A 27,389-nucleotide genomic window follows, 5' to 3' on the forward strand; every position below is an offset into this window, starting at 1 on the left:
AGATGTCTATTGTCAATACCGCACTCTTGGAGAAAAAAGCTAGAGAGACTTTTTATAATTTGATTAATAAAGGGGACAAATCTCTAACTCATATTGCAATTGGTAATATAATTTACTAGAATTGCCAATTTTCAATTCTATGATATTACTTTTATATAGAGCCTTGACCACATTAACTAGAATTTGAAATTAGGAATAAGGTTTATATATATATATATATATATATATATATATATATAGAGAGAGAGAGAGAGAGAGAGAGAGAGAGAGAGAGAGAGAGGTTGTAGTGCAACGAAGTTCTTGCCAAATGTTAGAAACTATTCTGTTATATATATATATATATATATATAGAGAGAGAGAGAGAGAGAGAGAGAGAGAGAGAGAGAGAGAGAGAGAGAGAGAGAGGTTGTAGTGCAATGAAGTTCTTGCCAAATGTTAGAAACTATTCTGTTATAATAGTATAGGATACCAAATAATTACAAAGATATGTGCAAGCAACATGCTATATATTGGTAAAGATGTGAACAAAGTTTACAACGTAAATATCGCAATGTTTGCATGTGTTCCTAGTTCTCCATGTCTTGGTTTTTAAAATGCAAGAGCCAACAAAAATGTAGAAAAATGTTATGTTATGGTGATGATGATATTAAAGAGGGTTTGAAAAGTTCCTGTTAAATATTGCTGTAGAACAAACTACAAGTATCCAATATAAGATTATTAAGGTTAGTGGTAGAGTTGTTTCTTTCTTTTGAGAAACAAAGAAAAGAAAGAAGGCAATGGAGTTGATTTTTGTTAGAAATTTGGAGGTTTAGTTGTGCTTAATGGTCTATATTTTTGGGTGTTCGATTTACTTTTGCACACGTAAGTTTACTTTTCATTTCCATAAGACAATTTACTTTTGCACTTTTACACCAAATTTACTTGCATGGCAATTTCATTTTTTTTACAATATTCTTCCATCTATATTGAAATTTTACAACTATTTATAAATTTATTGAGCATTCACTCTTGTTTGACCTAGGTCCTATTTGTTTACCATTGTATATAACTATTTTACTTAATATTTAAATAAAGGTACTTTTGAATTATTCATACTAATAAAACATAATTTAATTCCAACATTTGTAAGTTTTTAACATTTAAAATATATTAAGATATGTAATTTGAACTATTTTAAAATATATTTATACCAAATCCTTTTTGCCTCTATACTAGTCACACTAATTAATAATAAATAAAAATTAATAGATAAGATAGCTCTCAAAATAAATAATCAATAACATTTTTATGTATAATCAAGATATATATATATATATATATATATTAAATCAATTTCTACACAACAATTTAAAAATTAAATTGTTCAAAATATTAATGATATCTAAAAAACCTATTTTACCTAATAAAAAATCATATCTAAAAAGCCATTTAAAAAAATTACTATGAAATATTAAAAAATATAAGTTTTAAATATTAAAAATAAGTGGAAAAAATTCATTAATATTTTTAAACAATTAAAATTCATTATTTTAATATTATTTTGAAAAAATCAATTTTTTTAATCAAAATTAAAAATTATTCAAGGGAAGAAAACATAAAATTTAAAAAATATTTACCTTTAACATAGATTAATTAATTTCATATTGTTAATATTTATTAGAATTTAGTCTTATTAGTACTTAGTACTTGTCGTAGGCAATACTATTGCATTCAATGAAGCCCAACTAATCATTTGGTTTTTGCAAAGTTGAGATTTATATTTTTAAATTTAAGATATTGTAAAAATTATTTATCTACACTATGACTGGTTTAAAAAAATTGGTGTTATAGGAGCAAAATTTTAGGAATGAAATATTTTTTAGGTTTTTTTTGGATTTCTTTGTATTTAAAAAAAAATATATCTATTTTAAATTAAAATATTATAAAAATTATTTATATACACTATAATTGGTTTAAAAAATTTGGTGTTGTAGGAGAAATTTTTAAGAATGGTGGATTTTTTAGGTTTAAAAAAAAGAAATGTCTATTTTAAATAGGTTTTTTCATTTTTTATTATTTATATTATTGTAAATAATATATATATATATATAAAATTCTTTTTTATCTCAAAATATAGACAATAAAATCAATTATAAGGATTTAATTCAGTTTAAATTAAATTAAATGAAAAATCAAATACAAGTATTTCTATGAAAAATAAACCTAATTATTTTATGTATTTTTTATAATTGTATTTTATATATCTTCTAGAAATCATTCTATTTTTTAAAACTTTTTAAAAATCATATTTTTTTTTATGATTTTAATATATACAAAATAATTTAGTATGTTTTAATCATAAATTTAAATATTTTTCAACTCTCGGTCGATGGGGTGGGGGGGGGGGGGTGTTCAGAAGTTCTTGATGGGAGTTGTTGCGAGTTCCAACTCTGGCACTGCCACGAGCGTGGGTTTGGTTTTCATGAACAATTTTCAACTATATCCACCCCCCCCCCCCCCCGCCTTTATAGAAATCTGAATCATAGTGATAATCCACCTAGTTATGATCACGAAGAATAATAGTAGTAATATCATGTCTTTTAGTCAATTCGTTTGAAAGTTTGATGCGAATTGACGCTCGTGGAACACAGCCCCCCCCCACCCATAATCAACTACCTTTCGGGGTTTCTCAACCCCCTACCGATAAATGGCTAGAACCCTCGAGAATCATAAGGTTCAACCCCGGGTGGGGTTTTCTAAGGCCCTCGACCGAGTCTATGGGGTTGGACAGGAGGAGCTAGCGGCATCAATATCTATTTCAGAGATGGCGGCCTCTAATCTAGAAGAGATGGTCGCATCACTATCTATCATGATTGGTTCGAGGCAAGACAATTTGTTTTGTTACCCGACTGATGGATGGATGTTAACAAAACAGGCCCTTACCTTCACTATTGGTGGTTCCGAGTAAACGGGCTTCGGGTCCATGAAAGAATGAAACCTCCTTTGTCTATTTTCACTTTTATAATTATTAATAGTTATTTAATTAAGACCAATTATAATTAATATTACATAAATATAAAAAATAATATAACATTTCATATTAATTTAGTTATTATAATTATAATTATAAAAATTTATATAATTAAACTAAGATTATGCTTTTAAGAAAAATATATATTTTCATAATAAAATTTATATTATATTATAATTATTTTATTAAAATAAGAGTTATATAATATTACATAAATATATTTATACTAATATAATATTAAAATTATAATGATTCAAAATTATAATAATAAAAAATTAGAATACATACCGATCAAAAAAAATAAAATTAGAATATTTTTTTTTTCTTGATAAAGAACAACTTTTCTTGTTCAAATCCGCGAGCACAATGGCCCAGTGAAGACACAAGGCCTTGCGAGCACAATGGTCCAACAGAGATTTGAACCTTGGTGGCCGCTTCACCAATGAAGTGTTTAAACTGCGACACATTTTTATTACAATTCAAATTTAAAATAATTAAAATCTAGAACAAACATTTTGAGATTAATTTAATTATTATAATTAAAATTATAAAAAATTCTATAATTAAACTAAGATTACATTTTTAAGATAAATATATATTTTCACAATTAAATTTGTATTCTGTTATAATTATTTTAATAAAATAAGAGTTAATAAATATATTTATATTAATATAATTTTAAAATAAGAATGATTCAAAATCATAATAATTAAAAATTAGAACACATATTTTTATTACAATTCAAAATCAAAATAATTAAAAATTAGAATAAATATTTTTATTACAATACTATGATGGCAAGTATTTGTCACTACGTAGCACAAGTTTTAAAATTTGAAATGATTTGCACGAAAAAATAGAAGTTTTTTTTAAATCTAGATTTAAAAACATATTTTTTAAAATTATAAATTTCTTTTAAATCTAGATTTAAAAATATAATTTTTAAGAGTCTTGTCTTAGAATATGAAATGATTTCCATGAAAAAAAATAAAAATAGAATTTTTTTAAATCTAAATTTAAAGACATAATTTTTTAAAATTAGAAGTTTTTAAAAATCTAGTTTTAAAAATATAATTGTTTTTTTTTAATTAATTTTTTTATTTTATTTTTATTTTTATTTTTTATTATTAGAGATCGAGAGACCGAAAAAGGTTTTATACAGATGAGTTCAGGGGAGGCAGGGCCTCAACCGTTAAGTAAAGAAACCAAAAACTCATATATATAGCATATACAGAGCACTTATGAGTAAATAAAGTTGTGTTTGCTGTCATAAGGCACTAGTGCAGGATTTCATCATGGTCCTCCAGCCATGTGGTCCAACCTTGTGGTCCTTCCATCCAGACCACCTTCTTCCTTTCCATGATTTGTATGCACATGTCTATCCTGTTGAAGGGGGGAACTCTATTATCTTGAAGCTCCTTAGTCAGTTTATTTACTGCACTCTCAAAAGCGGGTTGGTTCTTTGCGATCCTGGCCCATTCATACCCATCTTGCATTTCGTAGATAAACATGGTGGCTCGGCCTTCTTTGAGGAACCACAGGAGCTTGTTTCGTTCAACGTTCATCACGAAGCAAACCTATACAACAATTTTGTAATGTGTGAGTTTTTTTAAAAAACTAGTAAGTTCCCTAGCATTACCTTGGAACTTCTCCTCATTTATGAGTTTCCAAATAAACCAAAGGATAAAAGAAGACAAAATTTGCCAAATTAAGTTAGCATCATTTTTAAGTTTATGGACAAAACCAGTAACTATATCACAAGTAAAAACATGTTCAGTAATAGATATTCCAAACATTAACCAGATCTCCCTAGCAAAAGGGCAGTCAAGGAAGATATGTCGAGCGGACTAGGCTTATTGCAAACAAAGCAGAGATCATGTGCAGCCACATTATTCCTAATAGGCAATCTGTCCAGTAAGAGCTGCCATCTGAAACACTTAATCTTAGGGGGGATGGGAGATTTCCAAAGCCTCTCAAAGATTTTATGCCAGGCAGTGGGGCTGTGGTCAACATTCCACAAGGTATTAACATGATCGATCATTGAGGTGTCCTAGTTAAGCAAGTCGTAAATAACCTTGGCTTTAATTTTGGGGAGGGGGGACCCATCCTGCCATAGGAATGAAAGGTACCTGTGGGCGTCGACATGAGTGTTTCTAGGAAGTTTGAGGGATGTACATGCATTCCTAATCATATTGTAGGTCCACTTATGCGAAGCAGGGAGATCATATTTACTCCTAAGGTCCTCCCAGGTGATGAGGTTGTCATTTTCCAGGATATCCATAAGATACTTGACCCCCTTATTATGCCAGAATCTAGCAGAGCAGCCTTGGGTTAAGGCCAAAGGCTTAGAGTTATGGTAGAGGTTCCACCATATCGACCTTTCACCATGGAGAGTGTTATCACATTCAAAGCTAGAATTGCCAATAAGTCTACGCACACGCTCCCAGGGACTTAAAGACCTAGGTGGGACAGACACAGAGAAACTACCAGCAACTAAATCACTGAATCGGAGGGCTTTCCATGATTTGGCAGCCTTGGGGAAACCATTTTGAATGTTGTTTCTAACAAGAATCTTCCAAGGTTCTTGCCCTTCTAGTGCATGGAATATCCACTTGGCAGCGAGGGAGATTCCTTGCATCTTGAGATCCTTAAGGCCCAAGCCTCCAAGTTTTTTGTCTAAGTGGCACCAAGCTCATTTCACCGCATGGGTCTTTCTTTTGCCTTTACCATCAGAACAAAGGGATCGTCTGATAGCCTTTTGGATTTAAAAAATTTGGTAGTTGTTAAACATCCAAACCGAAGAGTAGTAGATATTGTACAAGGAGAGGATTTTTTGACATACTTGAACCCTGTTGGCTAGGGAGAGGATCCTATTATTCCACTTGTTAAGTTTTCTATCTATTTTCCCTTTGACCCAGGTCCACATGTCTCGAAGAGAGGGAGATATAGAGAAGGGGATACCAAGATACCTGACTATTGTAGTGGGTCCTCCCCATGTGTATCCGAATTGCTGAAGCAAGTCCGATGGTTCATCTTTCCATCCAAGTAGGATATATTTGGAACTAGAGATCCAGGCTCCATAGGCTTTACCAAAGGTGTCAAGTTTTAGATTGAGGGAATCGATGTTATGCCTAGAGAGCTCCAGGAAGAGAGAGGTATCATCGACAAATTGGATATTGAGCAATTCAGAGTCATTCGACATCTTAATACCAAGGACTTTAGGAGATAGAGTGTCATCTCTAAGGAGATAGAATAGGGCATCTGAGGCTATAACAAACAGGGCAGGGGCAAGAGGGCAGCCCTGCCTAATGGATCTAGAGAGAGGAATAGGTTGGGACAGAGTTCCATTAACTTCAATCAGGGCGGAAGCATCTTTGAGGAGAATTCAGACATAGTCGCAGAATTCATTAGGGAAGCCAAAACTTGGAGCATCATGAGGATGAAGTCCCACTCGACCCTGTCATAGGCTTTTTCAAAGTCAACAAGGAACATGGCAGAATCTTGGTTAGAGGTTCTGGCCCATTCCATGGATTCCCAACTAGTGACAAGGTTCTCCACAATATACCCGCCTTTAATGAAACCAGTTTGGGTAGAGCAAATGAATTTTGGAAGAATCTTTTCAAGGCGGGAAGCTAAGGCTTTGGCTAGAATTTTATAGGAGATGTTAAGGAGGGTGATTGGTCTCCAGTTTTTAATGAGTGCTTTGTCCCCTTATTTAGGGATGAGTTTAACAATACCTTTATTTACGAATTCCCCCAGGGTGCCATTGTCAAGGGCTTCATTGTATATGTCATAGAGGTCATGTGTGACCCATTCAAGATTGGCTTTGTAGAATTATGTAGGGAGTCCATCGGGGCCTGGGGCCTTATTATCCTTGAGAGCCTTAATGGCATCGACAATTTCTTGTATAGAGATCCTGGCTCTGAGGAAGAGAGCATCATCCTCAGAGATTCTTTTAGGGATGATGGTACTACATTTATGTTGAGCCTCTTTCGAGGCTTCATTATCTTATGAGGTAAAGAGAGTCCTATAGAACATTTCAAAGGCCTCTTTGATATCATTGAGATCTAGGAGTTCCTTGTTGTCTACAGTTATTCTATCGATTTTTTCTTTGTTCTGCTTCTGCTTAAGGAGATTAAAGAAGATTTTGGAGCCTTTATCTCCAAATAGGAGCCAATGGTTACGGGCTCTAATGAAGGCTCCCCTGATTTTGACTTGTTGGTGTTTTCTGAGGATGTCTCTGGCTTTAGAGACAAGCTTAGCCAAGGTAGGGGAAGAGGGATGAGTTTGGAAATCTTGTTCTAATGAGTGGAGGTGATGTGTGAGAGTTTTTTCTATGGCTCTAGAGTCCTTGGCTTTCTTTTGGCCAATAGTTTGGAGAATTTTCTACCAGGAGGAGACATTCCTTGTCCATCTAAGGGCGCATGATTGGGGAAGCTGAGGCTGTAAGTTGAAGAGCCTGACCACCTTAATGGCACCTAGGACATCTCTGTCTTTTAGCAAGGAGGTGTTGAGAATAAATTTCTTACTACAGGAGCTGCTGCTAGGGATGGCATTTCTAGTGTTAATGATCGCTAGGATAGGAAAATGGTCAGAAAGGGTAACGGGAAGGACAACAACCGCATTCCCCAAGTGATTAGGGGAGAAGGAGAAGAAGTCATTATTAACATAAAACATGTCTAGTCTAGAGTAGATGCGATTAGGGCCTTGCTGAAAGTTGCACCAGGTGTACCATAGGTCAGAGGTAGCAGTTTTAGTGCCCTCAAGGGGGTCAAATAACTATAGTTTTTGTTTAAATTTGTCCCAGTGAGTTTTTTCTGAATTCTTCCATTCAAAAGGAAGTCCCCCAGCCTTGTCATCTTGATGCTTAGTCATATTGAAGTCTCCAGCCACAATCCAAGGGATACTTGGGAGGGATGCCAGCCAATTCCAAAGGGATACTCTTTCCTTGTAGTCATTAGGTGCATATATGGAGCATACTCCAAAGCAAAAGCCCTTAATATCTAGGGTAGCCCAGGCTACTCTATTACATGGGGAGATTCCTTTATCCCTAATGTTGCTTGCCCACTTAGGGGCAATAAGAAGGCCAACTCCCCCCTTTCCTTTCGGGTGCTTGGTGCAAATTTTGATTGCGTCTCTCCAAATAAAGTCAAGTGAATTGTCGAGATGGAACCCCACGGATTTAAGTTCTTGCAGCATCAAAAAATCTAAGTTCTTGTGATAACTCATAAAATTTTTGATGACAAACTTCCTATCAAGCGACTCAAGGCCTCTAATATTCCAAGAGATGTATTTCATTAGAGAGGAGGATTAAGAGGGTCAACTAGGGAGACCGCATGGATCTCCAGATTTCTTCTTATTCTTGGAGCCCATAGACCTACCTTTCTTCTTAGCCAAAGAGGATCCTTTCATAAGGTCGTCCTCATCTTCACTAACTTCGGATGGTTCAGTCCCAGTAACTGCATTTCTTCCTATGTTGGACCCAGACATCTGGGAGTCTGGAAAGCCAAGGAGCATTGTGCTAGACCTGATTTCATCTAGACCCTTATTGGCATAGATTACTTCAATAACATGATTGTCCTCTATCTCTTTGAGCATAGATGTTGTTGAGGGGCTGGTGATGTTGACCTCAGGGGTAAGCCCTGCAAGTGACGAGGAGTCCGAGTTCTCGGGAGTTCCAGACCTGAGCATCAATCTTGCAGGGTTATCATTGGTGCTAGCATCATCAGCACCTTGACTAGGGTTCTCAAGTTTTTTAACCATTTTTTTAACTACAGAGTTAGTCGGGGTTTGAGAGGCAGTGGGTGAGCTATTATTTGCAGGGACGGGGTAGTCGCAATTGCCCATCAATTGGCTGATAGTTGGGATATTAGGTTGGATTTGATTCGGAACGTTCAGGTTGTTAATTTTCCTCCTTCACTTTCTAGAGGTGACCAACTGAAAACAGTCAGAGGGCGATTCTATAGGACCATTTGGGTTGTCTGAGGCAGGGCCAAGGGGTTCAGAGACAAGGGGCGCGTGATCAATATGCATAGGAATTAATTCTATAGGATTGGTGATGGGTACAACAACTTCTTCGTTAACAGAGAGTGGGGTGGACGAATCTTGATTAATATTGGTTTTAGGGTTTGAGGATGCATCGATTAAGTTAACGTTGAGTTTTTGTTTTCTGCGATTAATGATTGGGCAATTTTTTCGAAGATGCCCTTCTTTCTTGCAGAGAAAGCAGACATTTAAGCCTCCAAGCATTTCAATGGGGCAGATAAAGGTTTCTCCATTGATTTTTAGGGTTAGAGATAGTGGGATATCAATCCCTGGCTTAATTGATACAAGCATTCTGGCATCCAGGTTAGGTACCAGGCGGGTCGTTTCATCAATACAGATTGTTTTTCCAAAGGGCTCCATTAACTGGGGAAGAAAATGCCAAATAAAGGGAGGGACATCCTTAAGGATGACCCATCAAGGGGAGGATAGTGCGAGAACCTCTTCACCAACCGCCCTCGAAGACCATGCTAGGGTATGAAAGGAAGTATTCCCAACTGTCCAGTATTGACGTTTTAGTGCCTCACTTTGAGCCTCATGAGTGTTAAAGAAGATAAGGTAGAGACCCTTTTGTATTTGTCTGCAGAACGATATCTTAAGCCCTAGTTTCAAATTCCAGAGATTATGAAACCAATCATCTAAGAATTTCCTAGGTGGACATTTCTCAATATCAACACAAGCAAAGAAAATGGTCGTATTACTTAACCTAGCCTTTTCTGAAGTAATTTCATTTATCATTTCATTATTTGGCGAGATGCAGAAGGAGTCTGAAGTAGTGCTAGGGCACTTACCTTTCACACCGGATCGTTCGTTGCCAGAAGCCTTAAGAAATCGCACGCTAGGGTTGATTCCATTTGTAGGAGGGGCGACGGTTTTGGTGAAGGATTTTTTCAAAGGAGGTTTAGTTTGAGCTGCGGATTTAGGGCCATTAATGGCACTGCCATCCGATTCTGGTTCCATAGGGAACCAAGGTTAGGTCGCACGAGCGACAAGGTAGGTGAGGGCGTTTAGAATTAAATGAAGCCCAATGCAATAAATTTGCAGAGTTAAAGAAAATCGAGAAACAAAGTAACAAAGAAAGGATTCCAAACCGGGTGGAGGAGATTTAACCCCTCCACAGAGATGCCGAGGTGTCCACGTCACTTAGGTTGCCTCGAACAGCCCGCTTACAGCCAGATTGAGAGTTCGCAAACCCCGAGATTTGTAGTCCCATTTTCCTTAAAATATATTTAATAATCCATATAATTGTTTTTTACATTTAATAAATGATAATAATAATAATAATAGGAAGTTGTTTTTTAATTTAGATTTGTTTCTTTTAAATCTAGATTTAAATATATATTTTTTGTATTTAATAATAATAATAATAATAATAATAAAAGAAAGTTTCTTTTTAATTTAGATTTTAGTCTTTAACTAATTTTTAAATTATCCATTATCTATATAAAAAGTTTCTTCTTAATTTAGATTTTAGTCTTCAACTTATTTTTAAATTATCCATTATCTAGTCATTAAAATTAGTGGAAAAAATAGATCGATGGATGGATGTCTCAAGCGTAATTACATTCCATAAAATCAAGTAGTGTTGAGAGGTTAGATAATACTAGTACATACTTAAGCAACTCTATTATTATCCATATTTTTGAAACTCTTTGTATACTACTAATATTGACCTCAACAAATCTATCGTTTGTTTCTATAAATCTTCCCAATAGTTGCCAAATGAAAAGAAAAGACAAAAAAAAAGAGGCCCAATGAGAAGAAAAGAAAAGAAAAAAAAAAAAAGGTTTGATGAGGAATTAAATTCATTTATCCCAAATCAGCCTTTAGCGTTAAATCAGCCGACGTAAATCCTCCTCTATTGGCAATTCAGAAAATTCAGGATGGGGCAAAAAATTTCGGGACGGGTCAAAGAATTTCGAACGTAAAAACTTGAAAATGAAGCTCGAAGGTGGCGCACGGAGTAAGAGAGGAAAGGTAGTGAATGGGCGTGTCAGAATCAGTGTGAAGAGGGAAAGGAAACTCCGACAAGCTCTGCTGCAGGCGTGCCATTACCAGTCTTAGTCATTGGCCGAATCACCATGACAGGCAATCTGGCAAGGGCGGGCTTAAAGAGAAAAGAGGGAAAAGCTAGAAAGCGCGCCAAGACCGTATTCGCAGAGGCTTCCAATTTGTTCATCCCGAGAGGAACGGCATGAAAAGAATGAGGGTTATTGAGCAGGAGGATCCTGATTATGAAAAGTTCCAAGTTTTGTGTAACATATTTTAAGCTGAAACTTACTCTTCTTTCTACCTTCTGCCAAATTAAAGAAGAAAAACCGCCGGATTCTGTTCCTCCCGCGGTAAGTTTAACTTTAGCTGCTTTTGAAGTTTAGCTTTTACATTTTGTCAATGTATTGTTAAAAGTTAAGTATTGTGTACAATATTTTAACCTATCTGCACATGTAGATCTAGGTGCAGTTGTGTTGCTTAGGAAGTTCTGTATCGTTGTTTAATGCCAAAGGCAGTAGATAGCTGAGTGCGGTAGGCACCTGTCAGGTTAAGATTTATTTTCATGGAATGTAATATGATGTCCATTAAATTATTTATATACTCACAATGGTGACTTTTTTGTGATACTTCTGACCTTTTAACGTCCTTTATGCAGTTTTTATAATTAATAGTAACATCAAGCAGTTCATTGAGTATAAGTCTCTGCTACGTCATTCTACTTGTTTTGAAATTTCTTTTATTTCTTTCAAAGGTCCATGGTGGTTAGTTGATTGTGATAGATATCTGCTGGGTTTGGTTTCACTTCCATGGATTGAAATAGATGGTTCTTTTCTTTCTTTTTTCTTTTTTTTTATTAACCTTGTTTTTGTCCCATATCTTGTTTTTACATCGAATAGTAACTCCATGTTGTCATGCAGGTAAGTATGTTTTTTTACTTAAATTTGAGCAGTTGAAGTGTGTTAATATTAGTACTTTCAGATTGAATAAAACTCAGAAAATTAGATTTAGATTAATTAGTTTATTGTTTTCAGACTTTGAGCATAATAAAGGAAATAAAATGTTAAAGACAATGCACAGTTACCCTGGGAAAACCTCCTAGGAGGAAAAACCCAGCCAAAAGATCCTCAGATCTGATTTATGATTTAGAATTCAACAGGAAGTTACACACTTATCTGGATTTACAGCCACCATGAGGGAGGAATAATTAGGTTACAGTCCTCCTTATCTGATTACAGCCTTTTAATGGAGTCTTCAATGTTGGATGATGATTTGCTGTCTCTAAGGGAGTTCGCTGCCTTCAATGTAAGGTCTGCTGCTGTTTGATCAAGTTCGCACCCTCCTATTTGAGTCTGCTACAACATGTGAGGTTCGCTGTTTGTTGGTTGAAGTCTAATGCAACCCTTATGAAGTTCGCTGCCACTATATGGAAGTTCGCTGCCACTATATGAAAGACTTTGATCTTGCTGAATGCATATAAATTTCGCTCTTCACCAAAGATTATTTTGTTAACATAAAACTTGATAGTGCTAATGAGAGGAAAGTGTTGCATTTATATGTGACATATAGTTTCCTAATCATGTCGGCCTCCTTTATACTTTAAACCATTTTATTGCTTTCCTTTTAATTTACCTTGATGGGGTCGGCCCTATCAAGGAGGCGTGTTTATCTGAGTGTGTGGCGAGCAAACCTTAGTGCCGTGTGGTGATGGGCCTAGCCCTATATGAAGGGGGCGGATTCCAATGTTGCCTAAGGCAATAGGAATCCGCTGGCCCTAATTACAACCAACACTCCCTCTTAATTAGGGAATGGAATCATAATCATAATCTTCCAGCTTGCACCCAAGCATAGACTGGATCCACCTTGCATTGCTCACAGAGGGTGGAGAGGATCCTTTGCTTACCATCTTACATTGCCTGCAGAGGATGGTCATAGGTTACAATACCATCTTACATTGCCCGCAGAGGATGGTTTAATAATTTCAATACCATCTTACATTGCCCGCAGAGGATGGTTAAAGTTTATACTTCTCCCTGAGAAGTTTACAATACCACCTTACATTGCCCGCAGAGGGTGGTTAACATTTACAATACCATCTTACATTGCCCGCAGAGGATGGTTAATAATCACACTTCTCCCTGAGAAGTTTACAATACCACCTTACATTGCCCGCAAAGGGTGGTTAACATTTACAACACCATCTTACATTGCCCGCAGAGGATGGTTTAAGAATTATGCTTCTCCCTGAGAAGTTTACATTACCACCTTACATTGCTCGCAGAGGGTGGATTTATACAATACAAAGTATCATTGCACTAGATACTCCCTCTCAATTGGAGATTCATTTTCCACAATACCAAGTCTATCCCTGAAGTACACAAACTTCACTTTTGCTAGAGGCTTGGTAAGAATATCTGCAACCTGCTCATCAGTGCTGACATACTTCAGCTGTATGGCACCTCTTTGTACCATGTCCCGAACATAATGAAAATGAGTTTCCACATGTTTTGACCTGTCATGAAACACTGGATTGTTAGACATTTTAATACAACTCTGGTTATCACAGTGAATGACTGTAGGATCCCATGGCTGACCAAACAGTCCAACAAGAAGCTTACGAAGCCATACTACTTCTCTGGAAGCTACACTTGCAGCAATATACTCAGCTTCAGCAGTGCTCAATGCCACTGAGGATTGTTTTCTGCAAGCCCAAGAGATCACTGCAGAACCCAAGTTAAAGCAAATACCAGAGGTACTTTTCCTGTCTTTGACGCTTCCAGCCCGGTCTGCATCAGAATAACCTTCCAAGGTTATTGGAGTGTTAAGTGGATACTTCAGCCCAAAACCAATAGTACCTCGCAAATATCTTAGGATATGCTTGGCAGCAACCGGGTGAACATGCTTGGGTAGGCTCATGAACTGGCTGAGAGCATTCATAGCAAAGCATATGTCGGGTCTAGTATTGACTAGATACATCAAAGATCCAATCAACTGTCGGTACTCGGATGGATCTGCAAAATCAGAGTTAGCTGCAGAAATACTCAACTTCTTTAAGTTAGATTCCATAGGAGTAGACATTGGCTTACAATCCATCATCCTAAATCTTTTCAGAATGTCAATAGTATACTTTCCTTGACTTAGAAAGATTTCGTTAGATCTTTGCCATACTTCTAAACCTAGAAAATAATGCATTAGACCTAAATCTTTCATTTCAAATTCAGAAGCTAGATCTTTCTTGCATCCAATAATAAGTTCATTTTTACCAGTAAGAAATAAGTCATCCACATAAAGAACTAAAATCAACATTTCATCATTTGCAATTTTAAGATAAATGTTAGGGTCATCATCATTTTTACGAAAGCCTAGACTTAACAAATATTTATCAATTCTTTCATACCAAGCACGAGGGGCTTGTTTAAGACCATAAAGAGCTTTCTTTAACCTACACACGTGAGTTAATCTATCCTGGATCTCATATCCCTCAGGTTGCTCAATATAGATTTCTTCCTCAATGACACCATTGAGAAAAGCAGTCTTAACATCCATTTGATGTAGTTTCCAACCCTTAGCAGCAACAATGGCAATGATCGTTCTAATGGAGGTATATCTAGCAACAGGGGCAAATGTTTCTTCATAATCTATGCCTTCCTTTTGGGAAAAACCACGTGCTACAAATCTAGCCTTATATTTTTCAATACTGCCATCAGCGTTATGTTTAATTTTAAACAACCATTTAGAGGAAACAATGGATTTACCTTTGGGTCGGGGCACAAGGTCCCATACATCATTCTTGATGATTGACTGATATTCTTCATCCATAGCAAGCTTCCAGGCATGATGACTTAAGGCTTCTTCAACATTGCAAGGTTCAGTTTCAATGAGATTACACATTAAGGAAACATAGTTGGAAAATACCTGAGGTCTCTTAGATTCACGGAAGGTGCCACTTGGAGCAGCAAATCTTTCTGCTTCTTGAATGGTGTTTCTTACCCAAAGTGGCCTCTTTTTGGAGACGATAATGTCACTGGGAATGTCAGTGGGATTCATGGGCTCAAGGGGATCATCATGATCCTCTTGGGATGGAGGTTCAACTTTGTCCCTCTGAATCTCAGGGTTAGTATCAACATTTGTATTTTGATTAACATTAGATTCATCAATAACACAAGAGCCTTTCGATTTCTTAAAAGCAATGTCTTCTTCAAATGTAACATCCCTACTTACCTCAATGTACCTTTAACCTGGGATGTAAATCCTGAATGCCTTGGAGGATTCACTGTATCCAACAAGCATGCTTTTCTTTCCGGAGGGTTCCAACTTTGATCGCTTTTCTTTAGGTATATGAACATAGACAGGACTTCCAAAGATTCTGAGATGACTGATGTCTGGTTTGGAACCTATGAAAGCTTCTTCCGGGGTCATGTTCTTTAGTGCACGATGAGGACATCTATTCTGTATATATACTGCAGTTCTAGAAGCCTCAGCCCATAGAAAAGTCTGAAGGTCTTGATCGTGGATCATGGCCTTTGCAGCCTCCACAATGGTCCTATTCTTTCTTTCAGCGACACCATTTTGTTGAGGATTGTATGGAACACAAAACTCCCTCTTAATTCCCGATTCAACACAAAAGTCATGAAAGCTTCCGGAGGTGTACTCACCTCCATTGTCAGATCTTAAACATTTAATTCTTTTACCACAGGAGTTTTCAGATAATGCTTTAAATTCTTTAAATTTACTTAACACTTCATCAGATTCTTTAGATTTCAAGAAGTAGATCCAAGTTTTCCTAGAGAAGTCATCTATGAAGATTACGTAATAAAAAAATCCACTAGGAGGTGCCATAGACATAGGACCACATAAATCAGAGTGAACAAGTTCTAGTTTGTCTTTAGCTCTATTTTTCGCTTTTATGAAATGGACTTTTAACATTCTTACCAATAGCACAACCTTTACAAATGTTATCATGAACTTGACTAAGTTTAGGCATACCTTTGACTAATCTTTCAAGTGATGGAAGAGCTTGGTAATGTAGATGTCCAAGTCTTCTATGCCATAGCTCACAGGATTCCGGGACCTCATTAATGAGGGCTTGAATAGGGTTAGTAAAGAGCTTATAAAGACTATCATATCTATGATCAATTATACGAGCAGATTTGAAACTAGCTTTCTTAGACCAAGCAAGAACTTTTCCTTCAGAAAATGCAATTTGATAACCTTTATCTTCTACGGCAAAAATGGAAATTAGATTTCTTTTAATTCCAGGAACAAATAGTATATCACTGAGATGTAATGAAATACCAGAATCTAAATTTAGAGAAGTAGAACCAGAACCTCTTACCGAATAACGAGCGTCATCACCAATTACTACGTGAAGACTGGTATCCTTTTCTACAAGACCTAAAAGGTGGTCACAGTAACCTGTGATGTATCTGGAGGCACCACTGTCAATCAACCATGTATTGCTATCTGAGGGAATACTGCTAGATAGGGCGGATATGAATAGGAAGTCATTATTGTGTTCTGAAACTTCATTTAGGTTAGCTTCACTTTGGTTAGGGTTAAACTGGCATTCCTTAGCATAGTGACCGAATTTGTCACATCTAAAGCATCGCACACGCGAAGTATCTCTTGGTTTCTTCCAAGGGTGATGGGAACTAAAAGGTCTTGATTCCCTATTTCTTTTAGGATAAGGTTGCTTCCAATTACCCTTTTTCTTGCATTGGGCAGCAAGCATGTGATGCTCATCTACATGAGGGCTCTTGGATTGACCTCTTGTGAAGAGGCGAGACTCTTCTTGGATGCAGTCATTTTTAAGACGATCAAGGGAAGGTAGCTTAGACCGGCCACTTATGGTTTGGATAAATGATTTCCAAGAGAAGGGTAGGCCATTAAGGGCAATCATGACAAGGTCTTTGTCTTCCATGTTATGACCAATTAAACCTAGTTGATTCTTTAGTTCAGAAATTCTCATGAAGTAGGAAATAACAGAATCTTCTTTAGCCAGTTTGATATTAAGTAGTTGTTGTCTTAACGTAATTGCCCTACTAAGATTGTTAACTTCATATGTACCTTGAAGATGGCTGAACATTTCCCTTGCAATGGTGAATGAGGCAATAGAGGTGACGAGGTGATCTTTGACTGAATCAATGAGGATCTTCCTGGCCTTGACAGCATCCCTTTTGAATTGTTTTAACTCAGTAGCATCCGAGGGCACAATTAGCTCTTTTTCTTCTATGAATTGGAGAAGGTCTTCTTCCTCGAGAGCCAACTTGATTCGAACTTTCCATGCAGTAAAATTTAGATTCCCATCAAGCCTATCTTCAACTTTCAGCCCCATTGACCTGATTTGCAAAAACTACAGCAAACTGAAAATAAAGGTGAACTGAATTTTAAATCTGATGATTAATCTAACCAATTAGCTCTGATACCATGTTAATTTTAGTACTTTCAGATTGAATAAAACTCAGAAAATTAGATTTAGATTAATTAGTTTATTGTTTTCAGACTTTGAGCATAATAAAGGAAATGAAATGTTAAAGACAATGCACAGTTACCCTGGGAAAACCTCCTAGGAGGAAAAACCCAGCCAAAGGATCCTCAGATCTGATTTATGATTTAGAATTCAACAGAAAGTTACACACTTATCTGGATTTACAGCCACCATGAGGGAGGAATAATTAGGTTACAGTCCTCCTTATTTGATTACAGCCCTTTAATGGAGTCTTCAATGTTGGATGATGATCTGCTGTCTCTAAGGGAGTTCGCTGCCTTCAATGTAAGGTCTGCTGCTGTTTGATCAAGTTCGCACCCTCCTATTTGGGTCTGCTACAACATGTGAGGTTCGTTGTTTGCTGGTTGAAGTCTAATGCAACCCTTATGAAGTTCGCTGCCACTATATGAAAGTTCGCTGCCACTATATGAAAGACTTTGATCTTGCTGAATGCATATAAATTTCGCTCTTCACCAAAGATTATTTTGTTAACATAAAACTTGATAGTGCTAATGAGAGGAAAGTGTTGCATTTATATGTGACATATAGTTTCCTAATCATGTCGGCCTCCTTTATACTTTAAACGATTTTATTGCTTTCCTTTTAATCTACCTTGATGGGGTCGGCCCTATCAAGGAGGCATGTTTATCTGAGTGTGTGGCGAGCAAACCTTAGTGCCGTGTGGTGATGGGCGTAGCTCTATATGAAGGGGGCGGATTCCAATGTTGCCTAAGGCAATAGGAATCCGCTGGCCCTAATTACAACCAACAAAGTGTTCTCATGTAAATTTTTAACTATGAAAAAAGGATCATTTGAAATCTTTCCCTATTTTAATGGTACTGTTTAGAATTGAAAATAAGCTGTGGAGAAAAAGAGAGGCTGGAAATAAACAACAACTTCATAGTGCCAGAAAAGTGCCACATTTGCTTCCATTTTTTCTTCCCAAATATTAATAGCACAAATTGTTATTAATACTATTAATACAGATTTAGGATGACTGCTTAAAAATAAAGAAAAAAATTAAATATTCATCGAACCACTATCTCCACAAATAATTATAAAATAAGCTAAGCAATGGCTGCTAACCAAAATAAACTAAAGCAGCCGTATGAAGAAGTGGTTCTTTCAACCTACTCTATCAAGAAGTGGTTCATTCAATATAATTCACTGCTTTGTCATTCTACATTTGCAATTTCCCTAAATTCATAATCCCAATGAAACAGAGGGAGTAGATGAGTCTTTTTCTGGCATCTTCAAGACCTGATTGAGTGATTCATGAATGACAATCACGACTATATAGCTATCACACATTATCAATTATTGCCCATTTGTTCAATCCCAATTGCATATGCAGTTAAAAATGCAACAAGCTGTATCTTCAGTGCCCAGTTGCTTGGATGACCATTAGATTTTAGTCACAAGTTCAGGTTTACATGTATTTGTACTTGCATGTCTGTTCTCTCCAACGATGCATCTTCTGCTTATAACAAACAGACATTAACATGAATTAAACCTTAGAAATGCCACATATCTAATGCCAGCTATTTATTTGGAGGGTCGTCTGCAATTTATTTATTGCTATTGAAATCTTTGTAATTAATCAGATAATATTCACTTCACTTCTCTTTTCTCTACAATCAAGTATACTGCACTGAGATAAGGTTCACTTCACTTGATTTTGTTATTGATGCTTATTATTTGAAATCAGGCTGCTGCAATGTTGGATAGTTCAAGTTCATTAATTTGATGTATCTAACCATGTAAATGATTTTTAGATTGCTCACAGCAATTAATTTTTTTAACATATATTTACTGGCACACACACATTTCTGAAAGAAAGCGTAATGCATGCCTTTTATTGCATAAAGTGAGTGCTAATGTTATTGATTTTAAGTTTTTACTGATATTATATGTTTCACTACATCCGTTTTAGTTGCTATTTTATATTTTTAATGTATAACTCTTGTTTGTAGTGCTGCCAGATATTGTTTATTTTTACAGTAGTGCAGTAAGCAGTTATGATTGATTGAATAGGTGTATTATTCAATTGGTGATGCTGGCACGACATGCCCTCTAGTTCCACGCGAAGTATTTTTGACCCGGAGCTATGAACCAGTGAGGCCACAAACAGGGGACCTCATCTCCACACTTCATTTGTTCAAACCTTCGAGCTCAACAGTCCAGCAGAGCTCAGCGAAGGCACAAGGCTTGCGAGCTCAGTGGCCCAGCAGGGATTTGAACCTTGGTGGCCGCTTCAACAACGAAGTGTTTTAAACATGACACTAAATGTCCAAAGACATACAAAAATTGATTGATGATATTATCATAGCAAAAAAAATTGAATTTTCTTAGATCTTTAGCAGTAATATTGTTGAAATTTACAACTCGATTGTTATTGGTGGAATGATTAGGAACAAAGATTAGAATTGAAGATATCATCTGAATCTTAGAGTTGTTATTAAAGAAATCATTTTTTCGCTCTCTAAAATGTAATTCTATATGTGATCCTTGTGCATTGGAAGTAAAATTAGACCTACCTCATATGAGTCTAGATGTTTGCAATTTGGAGAATTAAAATATGCATGTCTTTTTGACAAGATTTGAACATGCATTGTCTCAGGACAATTTTTTTACCAGAAAAGTATCGCATTTATTGTCAGGGAGGAAGTCGAATCTGCCAACAGTGCAAACTGCAAACAAAATGACAAAGGGAGAGTTGTTGGTTCTCCAAATGCAATAAATGTTATCGTGTCTGCTGTATAGAAAAATGGTATGTATACTTAAAAGTAAAATCTATTATTGCTTTCAAATTTGACTCTATCTTTTTTAGAGAGCCAAATGTTTAGAACTTTTATGCTAAAGCAAACATAAAGATAGTTAATGATATCAGATTTCCACAATCCATAATTGTTTTGCTACAAGATTTCTAGATAAGATTGTGTAATAGTTTTTGCTACAAGATTTTTGGATAAAGATAGTTTTCAAATGAAGCTATACATTTGTCTCATCTATAGTTTAGTTTGTATTTCATGATTCATATAGTTTCAAAAATTAGTTTGCCCCACTAAAATTTTAATAAACTCCTTTCTAAAATTACAAATAGGCTCACCTTTGCAGCCATATTGACAAACTTTGTACTTGAAATGGACAACATACTATGAGGTTGAGGAATGTTCTTTGTCTGTTTTTAAAATTGAAAGTCTTATAAAGTCAACTCTATTTGGTGAAGGGTTCTCATTTGACTTATCTTCTATTGTTGCATTGAGTCACATTAACATATAATAATGTTAATAAATGTCTGATCAGAAGCTGCATAAGAAGCTAGAATTAAATCTAAATTGACTGGAGTACACATCTCTTTAGATCTTGGAATAAAAGAGCATCACCAAATACCATACATCATAAATCAACATGTTTGCAAAAGATAGCAAAGGGAATAAACAGAAGCTGAATTTCATTATTTATGGTTAATGCATGTCTAGTTGGAAGCTGCATTACCAAATAAAGTGGTTTGCAGTTCTTACCAAGTTATTGAACTGCATTTATAAAAATGCACATGCATGTGTGGCAGGTCGAGAAAAAACTACTTACTGCATCAGACATGTCAAAGTGTAACTTAGTAACTGAGTCCCCTCTACCAAATTCATTCCGAGTACCATAAGCTATATGTATTTTTGGTCCCAGATCAGGTTTCAGGAAGTCTCTAGGAAGTTTTGTGGCAAGATTAAGCATGCCACATTTAGGATGGGTATACTCCTGGAAAGGTAAAGCGCTGATAAATTCAACACCATGTCATGGTAGACACTCTTCAAAGTAATTTGAGGAAGGCCAATCCTTCAGCTTCAACATTTCAGGCCACTGATTCCTGTGCATCCGCCCCTCCAAATGGCCGTTAACAAATTGATGAATGTTTATCTCAACCTGCCAAACAATGCACCAAACCAGATAATTTAAACTTGATTTTTAAACATGGGAAAGAATCACACCAATGCATAGAACATTCAAGTAAAGTAGTTCAAAAAGTGAGTTAATCCATACAAAACTTCATGGACATTTAACAATCACAGTGGTTATTATGGAGAATTCGATATTATGATTGATATCTCACATTAGAAAAGAGAAAAATGTAAATGCTATTTTGGGTTCTCTGCACCTAAAAACTGAATTTTAGCTTTTAATACTACATACAAAAAGTTCCCTTGGTAACTTTGCATAAGAAACAGGAAGAAATATCTTTTTAATACCTACTATTATTTCTTTCCTATAGACAAGATACCTAAATACAACAAGTTATATAACAGTTCAGCAAATAGACTTGCATTGTAAATATTAACTCGTGGAATAGGTAAATAGCTTAGTCAACAAGCGCCTAGTTTGTATTACAACCATGCAAGGACATGCTACAAGTTGGCAAACATATAACATGTACATCAAACCGAAAGTTTCCCCCCGAGAATTATTAAGTTTTAGCAGAAGGATTAGAAGACTCTCACATCCCCCGCGTCAGCAACTTCCACTGTGGTTGACTGAGGGGAATATAAATTAAAGAAAGTGTGAACAGGCGCGCTGACAACACAAGAGAGGGGCAGAATGCGGGAAGCAAGTGCTCAGTAACTACGAATAGACTATTACTGTTGCACCATTAAGGAGTATGGCATCTCCTATTCACACTCATGACCTCATGTTGGCAGGGAAAAGTATGGTGAAAGTGAAATGAAAAGGGAAAACACCATTAATAAGCATGGATCCCCTGTTCTAGAGCCATCCAATAAGCAAACTTTCCAGTGATGGGTTAATTTCAGCGTACAAAGACCCTCAAACCAATAGCCACGACTAATTTAGAAAAGACAGGGAGAGCAAATGGAGAAGGGAGAGAGGGAAAGAAGGCATTTTAAAAGAGAGAGCAAGATCACGAGAAGAGATGGGGGGAAGGGAAGAAGCACAAAGAAGGTATGCAGAAATCGATTGTAAGAAAAGGGCTCAAAACCTTTCTGACAAAGGCAATCAACAAGTGAAAAGTCAAGGTTAAAGGAGGGAGATGCTGCGTTGGAGGAGAGCGCGATTCCTTGAGTTCCTTGGTACTGCAACGACTCTCGTGTTCTTTGCAAGATGGGCTCTTCATACAGAACGACCCATAAAGAGGAAACGTTGTGGACTAAAGGATGCACAGTCAGGCCTTGCTACCTACAATAGCAGATTCTTGGAAGTTTCTAAAGGCTCTTCAACAAATCCAGTGCGTATCTCGTAGTCAAAGAAGGACGTATGCTTGCCAATAGCATTTGTTTGAAGTTCTAAAGCCTTTCCAACAAATCCATCTTCATCTTGTGCCCGCCCTGCATTTTGCTTGGAAGTTTCCAAACCCCTTCAACAAAATCTGCATTTAAGGTAGTTTATAAAATCACATTCTTAAAAGGAACCAAGGAGGAGCCGCCAACTGGTGGAGAGAAGGAGCTCACGGGTGCGGGAGGTAGCCACGCTAAAAATTAAGGAAGGGGGCTGTGTAAAGATATTCAACATTGTTCTTTTTTTTAAAGATAAGTACACTTCTCCACCATATTTCCTTTCTCAATAGTAATTAATTATGATTTATTCACTTTTATGGTTGTAAGAGTTAGCGAAGGGCATAATAGGAAGATCATGTTGTTTCAACATTAACGGGTAGAGATATGGTGATAATTCTATTACTGTCAGTATTAATTTTATAATGCTTTATAACGCATGTCATTATATACCTTAAGATGATATTTTCTTTCCACCAATATGTTAGTATTAATATGGAGTTATTTGGTTACGATGCAAGCTGATATAGAATTGATATGTGGAATCTATTCATATGAATCCACCATTTAATGTTTAAGTGAAATATAAATTATTTGATATTGTAGTTTTCATGGAAATATGTTAAGTGTCCTCTAGAATAGCACAATTATCAAGAAAACATACATTGCACCTATTAAAGCGAGCAGTTATAATGCAATCAAGCCAATTTTACTAAGGTAATATTATTAGTATGGTGAATTAAGAATATAATTGGGATATTTAGGAATTGTTCATGATATCATATTACTAGTGATTGGTATTCATAAACGGATGTGCATGCTAAGCACAAATTTAATTACATTGAACAAAACAAGGGTATTGATCATTGCTCCAAAAACAAAATGTTACAATCAATTGTGACTTTGGTATTGATAACCTAGATAATATGTAATCAAAGGTACTTCATATTGGAACATACATAGAGATGGATCTTGGAGGCTACTATAACTAGAACCATAGAGGTAGTGCAATTTGGAAATATGGATGGCTATTTTGGTCAATTGAATAAATTGTTTTCCTTTCCATATGATAAGACATCTTTTGGAGCCATATTAAGGCTTGCCTAAGGGGCACATTGTGAGAGCACTTTAGTTGTAGTTATCTTGTACTATGATATCCCTTTGGTCGTAATATCTTGATACATCGAACATTACTAATAGAAGTTTGGGGCCAAATACGTTGACCCTTATTCTATGAAAATATTGTAAGAATCCTTTGGACTCATGAGTAGAAATTTGTTGCATCATATGGAATGGTTTCATTGTTCATTGCATACTTAAATAGATTCCCATCATGAAGGGATTAGAAACCACATTCACTATCTCAATGCATTGTATTATGGGAATTGAATTTGGAGGGACATATCGAGTCTTAGCATTTGATTGAATGTTCATGCATTAAATGAGGAGTCCTAAATTATAAAATATAGACTATATATGCAAGAAACATATTATTGCATGATTTAGGGTGTGACTGTAATGTCCCCTACATGGTTTAGGCTCTTTTTGACCATAATTAATATATCTCCATATACATATGGCTGGCTTCAACTAAATTGGTTAGGACACAAATCTATCCTAACAAGAATCAAATGGGTGATATTGCATAGTTCAATCAATTAGTTTATTAATAAGTAAATTGTTCATCTATCATGCATCCATAATAAGTTTACAAATCCAAGTCTTTATTTATCTTAGGACCTTGCCCTCAAGGTTTATGGGTCGCTGATCCCTACCGTATCTTTGGGACTCATCTTATTAATTGGATTTAGGCCACCCCTCTTTGGAAAAACTCAATTCCCGACTTCTTGAATACTGACAACAGTAGTGAGGATTTATTTACAAACATTTTCTTCTTACTATTTATTATCTTACGAACTCTTCTGATTTACAATCTAATGTGTTATTTGTCTGTTTAAAACATTATATATATAAACAAATAAATAAATGAATTAAATTCTATTATCAATTATTTATGTATTTGCTAATAATCTATTATATAGATTATTTATACTACCACTGCTTCAAACATTATTGGTTATTAATATTATAGTGGCTGGTAATGGCAGACAGAACTGACACATGTCAGATCTGGTCTGCCACTGTCATGAAATTATGTACTGCTATTTACATATTTCCGTCTATGCTAATATTATTGTTTAAATTCTGTATAAAGACATTATCGGGCTTCATACATTAGGCATACATATTAAATAGCTTTCCATGCTTGCTACCAAGAGAAGGATGTTACTGCCCATAGCTCAATAATGGTTCGGATCTGATATGATCGGTGGTTGCAGATTATATATAAATATTTTTTTTTATTCCCTATATGATTGTATTAGATTGTTTATTCTACATTCCTTATGCAATCGATTATGTGCCTACAGCCATTACTCTTGTGTGCCATTTTTCCCCACCCCCCCTATTGGAAAGGTATCAATATCTCTTTAATATGTCTCAAAGGAATATAAGTCGAATGGTTGCATCTGTTCATTATCGTACCATTTGAATATTTAACTATCCATGGTAATTGCCTCCCTTAGTGGATATCTAATCAGTGATTAGTTAACATTATTTAATATATTTCTTTGGTGGCGATTAATACTTGCGACTTCCTGCTCGATACTCATGTCAGCAATTATGGAGGGCTGTCTGACGACTTACTTTTTATGGATTGCTTGAATAAGACAATTTTCTGCGATAAGGTTTTTATATCAATCCTATGCCACTGATTTTATTTGGAAGATGTCTACAATAATATTTGATTTATTTGTATAATTTCAGAATATTTTCATTAATGAATATTAATTAAATAATAATATTAATAAATAAATAAGTATTTAATAATTGCAATTAAATTTTTATTAATAAATATTATATTATATTAATTAATAATAATTATTTCATTTAGGGTTTTTTTATATATATACAAGGATCATGGAGGGGACATGACAGTGACTTCTAAGTTTATATCTTGTAAGGTGAAAAGACATTATCTACTGGTAAAAGTAGGGTATACATGAGTACATCTTTTGAAACAAGGACCTAATGGAATATGCTTAAGTTGATATCATTGAATTTATTGAAGTATAATTTAGTGAATATTGAGTTGAATCTCTATGGTACTAGTTGCCTCTAACCCCAAGGTATTAATATATATATATAGGACTTCTTATCCTATCATGAATATGAGGGTCCACATGGGTATGGAATTCGGTAGATCATGCTTGCTACTCAGAGGTTTTACAAATAAACATCTCCTTTGTAAGATGGACCCTTTTGGTGATTAACTTATGATATGGATATCCTAATATAGTATTAATAGGTGTAATAAATTCCTTTAATGTCAATTTATCTTCCTTTCTTAATGCAATAATAAGACATGCTATATTATTCTAGCATGATATATGAGTATATGGCTGCAATATGTAGATTGACCCCTTTAGTATAGGAAGCTTAGTATAGAACATATTCTATGTATTCAAAGGAGCTGCTTTCCTATAGGTTGGCATGAACTAAGTAATTGGTGTTGAGTAGAAGGCCTACCTCAAAGTTGATGTGATGAACCTGGGTATCATGTGTGTAGGTGTCCACTGAGAGACCCTTGTAAGGAGAACCCATTGAGAGACCCTTGTAAGGAGAACTACGTGTGACTTTGACCCGTTTGGAAGCGGGAACGTAGGCGGTCCTTGGGTGAAGGATGCCCCTATGACCTCAAATCCGTAGGGGTAGGGTCTGGGGGGGGGGGGCAAGAGAAACTCCAAGGTTCAGGGTTGTTCCTAACCTATCGACCTATCCTCTTTAATAGGCTTCAAATGAGGTCGAATAGGCATTAGAGGATTATGGAGGAGTTAAGAAAGCCTTATAACTTGTACTTGAAATATATCATGTTTTTGGATGCTAAGTTGATTAAGTGTAAGGGTAGCCCACCTCATGGTCTGTTTGTTCATCTATTGTGTAGAGGCAATCTTATGTTGGATTCAAGTGATCTTATGCAATTGTATGATTTAATCCTAGACCTATCAAACTTGTGTATATTCCTAGATTATTCAATTATGATCTATTTGTATATTCCAGTTATAGTGCTAAGCCATGTACAGGTGCTGACTTTTACGACTATGGATGGAGTAAAGGCCCCATGAGGGCATAGGTAGAGGTTGTATACCTCATTCCATATGCTACCCTTCTCCATCCGAGGTGATCACCAATGGAAATCCTATGGCCCGCATAAGATAAGCTTATCCACTCAAGATTGACAGTAGTCAAGGAGCATACTATGCCGATAGATTGTCAGTCGTACCCCCTAGTTAGCAGATGGTTATCACCAGTTGCATGCAGGCGAGGGATACCTCGCTTGGATCTAGGGTTTTGGATAGATTCCACCAAGGGCTTGTGGGTCTTGGGGCCAGCGACATGTCGATGATGGATGTCCTTGTTGCTTAGCCATCCAATGGACTGCAGGGAAGAGAATTTCTAATGAAGAATAAGTAGGTAATAATTGACCAAACCTTGTATAATTTGGGCATATATTTATGTGGAA

At 35.8% G+C, this 27,389-nt stretch overlaps 1 protein-coding gene and 1 pseudogene across 1 annotated transcript; one reads left to right on the plus strand and one right to left on the minus strand.

Annotated features, from left to right (window-relative positions):
* The first annotated feature begins 10,908 nt into the window (after positions 1–10,908).
* LOC131874609 (uncharacterized) lies at positions 10,909–20,141 on the plus strand. The gene is made up of 2 exons (XM_059218234.1): positions 10,909–11,394; positions 19,563–20,141. The coding sequence occupies exons 1-2, from the start codon at positions 11,287–11,289 to the stop codon at positions 19,800–19,802; spliced, it is 348 nt and encodes a 115-aa protein (XP_059074217.1). The 5' UTR covers positions 10,909–11,286; the 3' UTR covers positions 19,803–20,141.
* Positions 20,142–20,956: 815 nt separating this feature from the next.
* On the minus strand, positions 20,957–23,186 carry LOC131874608 (lysine-specific demethylase JMJ27-like; annotated as a pseudogene).
* Positions 23,187–27,389: the final 4,203 nt, after the last annotated feature.

The sequence above is a fragment of the Cryptomeria japonica genome, chromosome 3 (assembly GCF_030272615.1).
Source record: "Cryptomeria japonica chromosome 3, Sugi_1.0, whole genome shotgun sequence".
Classification (NCBI taxonomy): Eukaryota; Viridiplantae; Streptophyta; class Pinopsida; order Cupressales; family Cupressaceae; genus Cryptomeria; species Cryptomeria japonica.